This window comes from Ranitomeya variabilis, chromosome 1, assembly GCF_051348905.1.
Source record: "Ranitomeya variabilis isolate aRanVar5 chromosome 1, aRanVar5.hap1, whole genome shotgun sequence".
NCBI lineage: Eukaryota > Metazoa > Chordata > Amphibia > Anura > Dendrobatidae > Ranitomeya > Ranitomeya variabilis.
This window is the reverse complement of record NC_135232.1, coordinates 819,888,219-819,901,124: the sequence shown is the minus strand read 5'-3', so window position 1 is coordinate 819,901,124 and position 12,906 is coordinate 819,888,219. Positions and strand designations below refer to the sequence as shown.

General features: G+C 43.6%; 1 protein-coding gene across 3 annotated transcripts in view; it reads left to right on the top strand.

Moving 5' to 3' along the window:
- STAP1 (signal transducing adaptor family member 1) overlaps window positions 1–12,906 on the top strand; it is a 175,871-nt gene that overhangs the window by 85,663 nt on the left and 77,302 nt on the right. For all 3 annotated transcript variants that reach the window (XM_077274989.1, XM_077274993.1, XM_077274984.1), the window contains exon 3: window positions 11,097–11,210. In XM_077274989.1, the coding sequence (XP_077131104.1) occupies window positions 11,097–11,210 (114 nt within the window). The remainder of the gene's footprint in view (window positions 1–11,096; window positions 11,211–12,906) is intronic.

The window sequence follows — 12,906 nt, the reverse complement described above, 5'->3', positions numbered from 1 at the left end:
GTCTCCGGTATGTGAGGAAACTGTCACCTCACGTACCGGAGCCACTGACGTGTGAAACCGGCCTCATACTGTTTAGTGGCTGCTGCGGGTACTGAGGATCTGCTCCTAATCAAACAGTGGCTGATCTGCAGTACGTGACAGCAGCCACTAAAAAGTGTGGTAGAGACGTGGTTATTCTGCACCATACATTGTTTACATCCGTCCACTGCAGAAGGTAGTATTAGCTGATTTGTTAGGGTGGTAGGACACATCAATAAGTGACATGACACATCAATAAGTGATAGGACACATCAATACGTGATAGGACAAGTGATAGGACACATCAAAAGGTGACAAGACACAGCAATAATGGTAGAACACATCAATAATTGGTAGGACACATCAATAAGTGATAAGACTCATCAATAAGTGACAGGACTCATCAATAAGTGATAGGACACATCAATACGTGATAGGACACATCAATAAGTGGTAGGACACATCAATACGTGATAGGACTCATCAATACGTGATAGGACACATCAATAAATGACAGGACACATCAATAAGTGGTATGACACATCAATAAGTGGTAGGACACATCAATAATTGGTAGGACACATCAATTATTGGTAGGGCACATCAATAAGTGACAGGACACATCAATAAGTGGTAGGACACATCAATAAGTGACAGGACACATCAATAAGTGGTATGACACATCAATAAGTGGTAGGACACATCAATAATTGGTAGGACACATCAATAATTGGTAGGGCACATCAATAAGTGACAGGACACATCAATAAGTGGTAGGACACATCAATAAGTGGTAGGACACATCAATAAGTGGTAGGACACATCAATAATTGGTAGGGCACATCAATAATTGGTAGGACACATCAATAAGTGATAAGACTCATCAATAAGTGACAGGACTCATCAATAAGTGACAGGACTCATCAATAAGTGGTAGGACACATCAATAAGTGACATGACAGATCAATAAGTGGTAGGACACATCAATAAGTGGTATGACACATCAATAAGTGGTAGGACACATCAATAATTGGTAGGGCACATCAATAATTGGTAGGGCACATCAATAAGTGACAGGACACATCAATAAGTGGTAGGACACATCAATAAGTGGTAGGACACATCAATAAGTGACAGGACACATCACTAAGTGACAGGACACATCAATAAGTGGTAGGACACATCAATAAGTGGTAGGACACATTAATAAGTGATAGGACTCATCAGTAAGTGACAGCACACAACAATAAGTGGTAGAACACCTGAATTATTGGTTGCTTGTAAAAACTAGTTGAACATGTTTTCAATTGCTGGAAAGCATACATAAATAGTAGAGAACATCATCAACTGGAAAAAAAACATCAATAATTGTGAGGAACTGCAATAACTGTATGAACATATTGAAAACTAGTAGGACATATTACAAATTATGAGGTTTATCAATAATTTGTGAAGCACATCTATATCGGGTGGTACATTTTTTTAATATATAAGTGAGTGAGTACTGGACTATGGGGCCTTTCTCGGGGGGGGGGGGGGGGGGGCTGTATTCTATGAGGGGGCTACATTATACTCTATGGGGAGGTGGGCTGTATTTTATTCTATGGGTGGCTACATTATATTCTAGGGGGGCTGTATTCTATGAGGGAGGATTGCATCATACTCTTTGATGGGGCTACAATATATTCTATGGGCAGGTGGGCTGTATTATATTCTATGGGAGGGGGCTACATTATATTCTAGGGGGGCTGAATAATATTCTATGAGGGAGGATTGCACCATACTCTTTGATGGGGCTACATTATATTCTATGGGGAGGTGGGCTGTATTATATTCTATGGGGGGCTACATTATATTCTATGGGGGGCTGTATTATATTATATGAGGGAGGATTGCATCATACTCTATGAGGGGGCTACATTATACTATATGAGGGGGCTACATTGTATTCTATGGGGGGCTGCATCATATTCTATGGGGGCTGCATTATACTATAGGAGGGCTACATTGTATTCTATGGAGAGGCTACATTATATTATATAAGGGGGTTGCATTATATTCTATGGAGGGGCTGCATTATATTCTATGGGGGCTGCATTATATTCTATTGGGGCTGCCATATATTCTATGGAGGGGCTGCATTATATTCTTGAGGGGGCTACATTATATTCTGTGGGGTTGCTGCATTATACTCTATGGGGTGGCTGCATTATACTCTGTAGGGTGGCTGCATTATACTGTATAGAGGACTATGGATAATACATTATACTATATGAAGAACTTTGGGGTGCATTATACTATGGGAAGTGAATTGTACTAAATCGATGACTATGGCAGTGCATTATACTATATGGAGCACAAAGAGGAGTGTATTATACTATATGGAGGACTGAGCAGTGTATTTTAATATATGGAGGACTATGTGGTATGTATTATACTATATGAAGGACTGAAGAGTGTATTATACTATTTGGAAGACTGAGGAGTGTATTATACTATATGGAGGACTGAGGACTGTATTACACTATATGGAGGACTATGGGGAGTGTATAATACTATATGGAGCACTATGAAGAGTGTATTATACTATATGGAGGACTGAGCAGTGTAATTTAATATACGGAGGACTGAGGAATGTATTATTCTATATGGAGGACTATGAGGAGTGTATCTATATATATAATTGTCTAAGGGTTTTTCCGTCTGTCTGTCTGTCTGTCTTTCTTTCTGTCTGTCTGTCTGTCTGTCCTGGAAATCCAGCCTCTCTGATTGGTCGAGGCTGCCGGGCCTTGACCAATCAGAGACGTGCACAGCATGGCGACGATGATGTCATAATGGAAATCCCGCGTCTCTGATTGGTCGAGGCCGCCAGGCCTCGACCAATCAGCGACGGGCACAGTATCGACGTAGATGTCATAATGGTTGCCATGGCGACGATGATGTCATAAAGGTTGCCTCGACCAATCAGCGACGGGCACAGTCTGCCGCGAATTCTGGAATCATCTGTCATGAATCCCCAATGGCGAGGGATAGCACAGGACAAGCGAAGTATAACAAATATCGGACGAGCTCTAGGGTGATGGAACCTGGGCTGACCGCTGCCCTAAGCCTGACAAACGCAACTAGAGATAGCCAGGGAGCGTGCCTACGTTGGTTCTAGATGCCACGCACCAGCCTAAGAGCTAACTAGTACTGCAGAGAAAACAAAGACCTCACTTGCCTCCAGAGGAATTAACCCCAAAGGTATAGTTGCCCCCCACATGTATTGACGGTGAAATGAGAGGAAGGCACACACATAGAGATGATGTACACTCACCGGCCACTTTATTAGGTACACCATGCTAGTAACGGGTTGGACCCCCTTTTGCCTTCAGAACTGCCTCAATTCTTTGTGGCATAGATTCAACAAGGTGCTGGAAGCATTCCTCAGAGATTTTGGTCCATATTGACATGATGGCATCACACAGTTGCCGCAGATTTGTCGGCTGCACATCCCAAAGATGCTCCATACAAGGCAGGATGGATCCATGCTTTCATGTTGTTTACGCCAAATTCTGACCCTACCATCTGAATGTCGCAGCAGAAATCGAGACTCATCAGACCAAGCAACGTTTTTCCAATCTTCTACTGTCCAATTTCGATGAGCTTGTACAAATTGTAGCCTCAGTTTCCTGTTCTTAGCTGAAAGGAGTGGTACCCGGTGTGGTCTTCTGCTGCTGTAGCCCATCTGCCTCAAAGTTCGACGCACTGTGCGTTCAGAGATGCTCTTAAGCCTACCTTGGTTGTAACGGGTGGCGATTTGAGTCACTGTTGCCTTTCTATCAGCTCGAACCAGTCTGCCCATTCTCCTCTGACCTCTGGCATCAACAAGGCATTTCCGCCCACAGAACTGCCGCTCACTGGATTTATTTTCTTTTTCGGACCATTCTCTGTAAACCCTAGAGATGGTTGTGCGTGAAAATCCCAGTAGATCAGCAGTTTCTGAAATACTCAGACCAGCCCTTCTGGCACCAACAACCATGCCACGTTCAAAGGCACTCAAATCACCTTTCTTCCCCATACTGATGCTCGGTTTGAACTGCAGGAGATTGTCTTGACCATGTCTACATGCCTAAATGCACTGAGTTGCCGCCATGTGATTGGCTGATTAGAAATTAAGTGTTAACAAGAAGTTGGACAGGTGTACCTAATAAAGTGGCCGGTGAGTGTATATAGCTTTAGCAAATAGAGGCCCGCTGAAAACTAGAAAGCAGAATGATACAAAAGGGGACTGAGCGGTCAGCAAAAAACCCTAATCAAAAATACCATCCTGAGATTACAAGAACCCATGTGCCAACTCATGGCACATGGGGAGAACCTCAGTCCACTAGAGCAACCAGCTAGCATAGAGACATTCTAAGCATGCTGGAACAAAAACCAAACAACTGAAAATCAGCACTTAGCTTATCCTGAAAGATCTGGGAGCAGGTAGGCAGGAACCAAACAGAGCACATCTGAACACATTGATAGCCGGCAAGGGAAATGACAGAAAGGCCAGGTAAAATAGGAAACACCCAGCCTCTGATGGACAGGTGGAAACCAAAGGCCGCAACCCACCAAAGTCACCCAGTACCAGCAGTAACCACCAGAGGGAGCCCACAAACAGAATCCACAACAGTACCCCCCCCTTGAGGAGGGGTCACCGAACCCTCACGAGAACCCCCAGGGCGATCAGGGTGAGCTCTATGGAAGGCGCGGACCAAATCAGTCGCATGAACATCGGAGGCGACCACCCAGGAATTATCCTCCTGACCATAACCCTTCCACTTAACCAAATACTGGAGTTTGCGTCTGGAAACACGAGAATCCAAGATCTTTTCAACAACATACTCCAATTCTCCCTCCACCAGCACCGGAGCAGGAGGCTCGACCGAAGGAACAACGGGCACCTCATACCTCCGCAACAACGACCGATGGAACACATTATGAATAGCAAACGATGCTGGGAGATCCAAACGAAAGGATACGGGGTTAAGAATCTCCGAGATCCTATAAGGACCGATGAACCGAGGCTTGAACTTAGGAGAAGAGACCTTCATAGGGACAAAACGAGAAGACAACCACACCAAGTCCCCAACAAGAAGTCGGGGACCCACACGGCGACGGCGGTTAGCAAACTGCTGAGTCTTCTCCTGAGATAACTTCAAATTGTCCACCACCTGATTCCAAATCTGATGTAGCCTGTCCACCACCACGTCCACTCCAGGACAATCCGAAGATTCCCCCTGACCAGAGGAAAAACGAGGATGAAACCCCGAATTACAAAAAAAAGGAGAGACCAACGTGGCAGAACTAGCCCGATTATTAAGAGCAAATTCGGCCAGTGGCAAAAAAGCAACCCAGTCATCCTGATCAGCCGAAACAAAACACCTCAAATAAGTTTCCAAGGTCTGATTAGTTCGCTCCGTCTGGCCATTCGTCTGAGGATGGAATGCAGACGAGAAAGACAAATCAATGCCCATCTTGGCACAAAACGTCCGCCAAAATCTAGACACAAACTGGGATCCCCTGTCAGAAACGATATTCTCCGGAATCCCATGCAAACGAACTACGTTCTGAAAAAACAAAGGAACCAACTCAGAGGAGGAGGGCAACTTAGGCAAGGGCACCAAATGAACCATCTTAGAAAAACGGTCACACACAACCCAGATAACGGACATTTTCTGTGAAACCGGGAGATCAGAAATAAAATCCATGGAAATGTGCGTCCAAGGCCTCTTCGGGATGGGCAATGATAACAACAACCCACTAGCCCGTGAACAGCAAGGCTTAGCTCGAGCACACACTTCACAAGACTGCACAAAGGTACGCACATCCCTAGACAAGGAAGGCCACCAAAAAGACCTGGCCACCAAGTCTCTTGTACCAAATATTCCAGGATGACCAGCCAACACAGAAGAATGGACCTCGGAGATGACTCTACTGGTCCAATCATCCGGAACAAACAGTCTTTCTGGTGGACATCGATCCGGTTTATCCACCTGTAACTCCTGCAATGCGCGTCGCAAGTCTGGGGATACGGCGGACAATATTACCCCATCCCTAAGGATACCAGCAGGCCCAGTGTCTCCAGGAGAGTCAGGCACAAAACTCCTGGAAAGAGCATCCGCCTTCACATTCTTTGAACCTGGCAAGTATGAAACCACTAAATTGAAACGAGAAAAAAATAACGACCAATGAGCCTGTCTAGGATTCAAACGCCTGGCAGACTCAAGGTAAATGAGATTCTTGTGATCAGTCAAGACCACCACGCGATGCCTAGCACCCTCAAGCCAATGACGCCACTCCTCAAATGCCCACTTCATGGCCAAAAGCTCCCGATTACCCACATCATAATTGCGCTCGGCGGGCGAGAATTTTCTAGAGAAGAAAGCACATGGCTTCATCACCGAGCCATTAGAACTTCTCTGTGACAAAACCGCCCCCGCTCCAATCTCGGAAGCATCAACCTCCACCTGAAAAGGAAGTGAAACATCTGGTTGACACAACACAGGAGCAGAAGAAAACCGGCGCTTAAGTTCCCGAAAGGCCTCCACGGCCGCAGGAGACCAATCAGCAACATCAGCACCCTTTTTAGTCAAATCAGTCAAAGGTTTAACAATACTGGAAAAATTAGCAATGAACCGACGATAAAAATGAGCAAACCCCAAGAACTTCTGAAGGCTCTTAACAGATGAAGGCTGTGTCCAGTCACAAATAGCCTGAACTTTAACGGGATCCATCTCAATAGTAGAAGGAGAAAAAATGTACCCCAGAAAAGAAATCTTCTGGACTCCGAAGAGACACTTTGAGCCCTTCACAAACAGAGAATTGGCCCGCAAAACCTGAAACACCTTCCTGACCTGTAGAACATGAGACTCCCAGTCATCAGAAAACACCAAAATATCATCCAAATACACAATCATAAACTTATCCAGATATTCACGGAAAATATTGTGCATAAAGGACTGAAAGACTGACGGAGCATTGGAGAGTCCAAAAGGCATTACCAAATACTCGAAATGGCCCTCAGGCGTATTAAATGCGGTTTTCCACTCATCCCCCTGTTTTATCCGCACCAGATTATACGCACCACGAAGATCTATTTTAGTGAACCACCTAGCCCCCTTAATGCGAGCAAACAAATCAGTAAATAAAGGCAATGGATACTGGTATTTGACTGTAATCTTATTCAGAAGGCGATAATCTATACAAGGCCTCAGGGAGCCATCTTTTTTTGCCACGAAAAAAAAACCTGCTCCCAGAGTGGACGAAGATGGACGAATATGTCCTTTTTCCAAGGACTCCTTAATATAATTCCGCATAGCAGTATGCTCTGGCAGTGACAGATTAAATAAACGACCCTTAGGGAACTTACTGCCAGGAATCAATTCTATCGCACAGTCACACTCTCTATGAGGAGGGAGCGAATTGAGCTTAGGCTCCTCAAAAACATCCCTATAATCCGACAAAAACGCAGGGATCTCCGAAGGAGTAGATGAAGCTATAGAAATCGGAGGTGCACCATCATGAACCCCCTGACATCCCCAGCTTAGCACAGACATTGTTTTCCAGTCCAGGACAGGATTATGAGTTTGTAACCATGGCAGACCAAGCACTAGTACATCATGTAAATTATACAGTACAAGGAAGCGAATCACCTCCTGATGAACGGGAGTCATGCGCATGGTCACTTGTGTCCAATACTGCGGTTTATTCATAGCCAATGGTGTAGAATCAATTCCCTTCAGAGGAATAGGAACTTCCAGAGGCTCCAGACTAAAACCGCAGCGTTTAGCAAATGACCAATCCATAAGACTCAGGGCAGCGCCTGAATCCACATAGGCATCGACGGAAATGGAAGACAGTGAAAATATCAGAGTCACAGACAAAATGAACTTAGACTGCAGAGTATCAATGGCAAAAGATTTATCAACCCTTTTTGTGCGTTTAGAGCATGCTGATATAACATGAGCTGAATCACCACAATAAAAACATAAACCATTTTTCCGCCTATAATTTTGCCGTTCACTTCTGGACTGAATTCTATCACATTGCATAGTCTCAGGTGCCTGTTCTGAAGACACCGCCAACTGGTGCACGGGTTTGCGCTCCCGTAAACGCCGATCAATCTGAATGGCCATAGCCATAGACTCATTCAGACCTGTAGGCGCAGGGAACCCCACCATAACATCCTTAATGGCCTCAGAAAGACCATTTCTGAAGTTAGCAGCCAGGGCGCACTCATTCCACTGAGTAAGCACCGACCATTTCCGAAATTTCTGACAATATATTTCCGCTTCATCATGTCCCTGAGAGAGGGCTAATAAAGCCTTTTCAGCCTGAATCTCTAGGTTAGGTTCCTCATAGAGCAATCCCAATGCCAGAAAAAACGCATCCACACTGAGCAATGCAGGATCCCCTGGTGCCAATGCAAATGCCCAATTCTGAGGGTCGCCCCGTAGGAACGATATAACAATCTTGACCTGTTGAGCAGGGTCTCCAGAGGAGCGAGATTTCAAAGAGAGAAACAATTTACAATTGTTCCTGAAATTCAGGAAGGTAGATCTATCTCCAGAAAAAAACTCTGGAATAGGAATTCTAGGTTCAGACATGGGAGTATGAACCACGAAATCCTGTATGTTTTGAACCTTTGCTGCGAGATTACTCAGGCTGGAAGCCAAACTCTGGACATCCATGATAAACAGCTAAGATCAGAGCCATTCAAGGGTTAAGAGGAGGTAAGAAGCAGCTAGACAGCAATTAAGGGCTAGGCAGCAAAACTCTGAAGGGAAAAAAAAAAAAAAAAAAAAAAAATTTCCCTGAACACTTCTTTTTCTCCTGCTTCAGCCCAAACAATTAACACTTTGTGGGCCGGCTATACTGTCATGAATCCCCAATGGCGAGGGATAGCACAGGACAAGCGAAGTATAACAAATATCGGACGAGCTCTAGGGTGATGGAACCTGGGCTGACCGCTGCCCTAAGCCTGACAAACGCAACTAGAGATAGCCAGGGAGCGTGCCTACGTTGGTTCTAGACGCCACGCACCAGCCTAAGAGCTAACTAGTACTGCAGAGAAAACAAAGACCTCACTTGCCTCCAGAGGAATTAACCCCAAAGGTATAGTTGCCCCCCACATGTATTGACGGTGAAATGAGAGGAAGGCACACACATAGAGATGATGTATATAGCTTTAGCAAATAGAGGCCCGCTGAAAACTAGAAAGCAGAATGATACAAAAGGGGACTGAGCGGTCAGCAAAAAACCCTAATCAAAAATACCATCCTGAGATTACAAGAACCCATGTGCCAACTCATGGCACATGGGGAGAACCTCAGTCCACTAGAGCAACCAGCTAGCATAGAGACATTCTAAGCATGCTGGAACAAAAACCAAACAACTGAAAATCAGCACTTAGCTTATCCTGAAAGATCTGGGAGCAGGTAGGCAGGAACCAAACAGAGCACATCTGAACACATTGATAGCCGGCAAGGGAAATGACAGAAAGGCCAGGTAAAATAGGAAATACCCAGCCTCTGATGGAAAGGTGGAAACCAAAGGCCGCAACCCACCAAAGTCACCCAGTACCAGCAGTAACCACCAGAGGGAGCCCACAAACAGAATCCACAACAATCATCATTGTCCATATACTACGGGGACATGCATATTCTAGAATACCCGATGCATTAGAATCGGGCCACAGTCTAGTTATACTATATGGAGGACTGATGAGTGTATTATACTATTTGGAGGACTGAGGAGTGTATAATACTATATAAAGCACTATGAGGAGTATATTATACTATATGCAGGACTGAGGAGTGTATTTTAATATATGGAGTACTATAGGGAGTGTATTATACTATATGGAGGACTATGGGGCACATTAAATTATATGGAGGACTATGGGGTATGCATTTTACAATATGGAGGACTGTGGTTCACATTATAATATATGGAGAACTATGGGGTGTATTATACTAAACAAGCAAATTGCTGCATATTCATCGAGTGATAGGATTGTTTATGCCGGAACAGAAATCATTGTGCTCAGCATCACATCGCCGGTGTAAACTGTAGATGTTCTGCTGATGACATGATACTGTATGGGGACAGATTGATCTAATAGTGATTGTTCTGTTCCCATCATACTTTCTCAGTTGGTGTAAAGAGGCCAGGAAACAAGCGTCGAACAACTTCAATATTGTCGATCACACTCGTTTAGCGGACTGAACTGAGCACATGAAAATACAACAGAAATGCTAATGCTTCTGTGTGATGTGCAATATGTTAGCATTTGGGGCCCCATTTCAAACTGTTGCCTAGGGTCCCACTTTGCCTAAAACCGGCCCTGTTCCCAGAGAAATGTAGACTGTTTAAGAGAGGATTGGCATTAGGTCCTGGCAACGAGAAACGCTTTAACGTGGCTGCCAGGTACACAAGAGTTGTTCTATGATCATGACCATTTTATGAGTCCACCTATAGAATCAATGAACTCATCAGCAGCTTTTACTGAGCAGAATGAGATCTCAGCAGGGAGGAGGAACACAGAGGAACTGTTAATCTGGGTGAGCAGATGATTAAGAAGGAACATATAACCATTCTGCTCTGGATTATTAAAGTAAATTCAGCATCTTTTTCCAGTCTAAGAATTTTACTGTATACAGTTTTATTTTGAAATCTTGTGGGAGATATGCCAGTCAACAGGTTTTCCTTCGCTATTTACAACAGCATAATGTAGGGAAAGAGACCCTGATTTCGGCGATGTGTCACCGACTTTGTGCTGTAATTTCAATACAATCAGTGTTTTCTCACCAGGAGATTATCACTGACGGACTGGGTGTTGCGTGCAAACCAGTCCAGCTAATATGTGTAATGCCGACACTAGCAGGTTTATATCATGTTATAGTTGATAATCCAAGTTACTCCATTCTGAATTTTCCTAACTACCTTTACATGTAGCAGGTTCATATGTTTGTTATTTGTACTAGCGGTAAGATTAAGAGCCGGGGTTCTATATATGTAACTTACCTAACTGTATTGCTTATCTTAAACAGTTTACTGACAGCATAGATCTGCAGTATTTGTCATCGGTGACTGACAAACATCCCAGCCAGAAACAATGGACAGAAGTTATACTGCAGTTTTCGAATGAGGAAGTATACATAAAGGTGAGTAACATTACGTAACAGCAGCGTTCTGTATTTGGCAAATAAATACAAGTATGTTTACTGATTCATCTAAAGAATAAACCTTCTATTTCTCTGCAGCGTCACAATACAATGACATTAATTCTTCTTTTATAGTCTTGTCTGTGTTATGTAACATTTATGCTATAGTCATACCTACAGAATGTAACTAGCATCATCACCTGATTCACACAAGATGTTTATTATTGTTTTTGCCAAAAGCCAGGATTTCCAGTGTTCCACAATGTAGAGAATGTAGATGATATGATTTTTCTACGTCATGTCCCCCCAGTATAGAATTTGATGGGCTGCACATAAAATACCTACATTAGGTGCTAGGGTAGGAATGGTCTTCATATTCTGTAATCCTACTCTGCCTCTAAAGCTTACTGGTCCTTTTACAGTAAGCCAGTAGAAAAGCATGGTCATCCTGCCCTTAACCTCCATGACAGGTTTAAAACATAAAATATGATTATGTCCTAATATTATCATGCCCTATAAGTTGTCATTCATTTCTTTTTAGTGAACAGTTCTCTTTCATCATCATTCTATGAGCACTATAGGTACTGGTACTTATTTTTTCTCATGTTCCTTCATACATTGCGCCCATCTTTATCCAATGGATATACTCAAATCCCACTTGTCTGTCTTGGCTGTATGTCTTTGACAGATGGAAGGGCAGGAGCAGTGATATGAAGATTAGCGATGAGCAATTCAGTTGTCACTGCCCTGGTCTAACATCCAGTCCAAACTCGTGTGGCAGCCAACGTCCACTTCCAGCTTCTTTGCTCAATAGCATCCTTGGCCTGGCATCTTTAGTGCCTCTTGAGCTTACTAGACCCTGTGACGTCATGATCGAGATCTAGTGATTAGGCCTCGCAAGATGACATGACCTGCATTGTGCCTTGATGTCATGAGGCTTCAGGGCCTAGTAAGTGCCAGGGTGCCCAGGATGCCAGGCCAGGTAAGGAATTCAGCAGCATCAGACAGGACACCATAGCAGGCCTGCATAAATGGAGTTGCTCAACTAAAACAAAGGTCCATACTCATTTTCTGCAATCCATTTTGTAATCCATTTCTACTACCAAAGATGGGTAATACAATGGCAACAGTATAGCTGGCAATGTTATTACACATGGTAATTAGTTACAGATTCTCTTAAGTGCTCAGCTCCTTAAAGAACCCTACACAATTTTCTCCAGCAATGCAAAGTTAGAACAGGCACTCACCACTAGAAAACCCAGTATTTACTGTTATCCATCATATATGAAGCGTTTGTCAGCGTGAGGAGAAACACTTTCTACTTTTGCCTTGCTGGAGAGGATTACAAGCAATGCAAATGTAAAAACAGGTACTCGCCACTAGCAAATCCAATATTATCTGTTATTTGTATACGAAGAATTTGCCAGCGGTGAGTGCTGCTTTCTTCTATTGCCTTGCTGGAGAGGATTATACAATGGCCAGCTACAGGTAGCAGCTATCTCTCTGTAATGATTTGTCAGGGTAAAACTACATAGGTTTCAAAGAAAGTGATTTCTACATTGTTTATGAAGCACATTGTCTATAAAATACATTTTTTAAAAGTACAGAAACCCTTTAAATAAAAGGGTTAAATAGTGATCAGATATTGGCCAAATTCAAATAAATAAAATCTAAACGTCCACACAATTGTCCTACG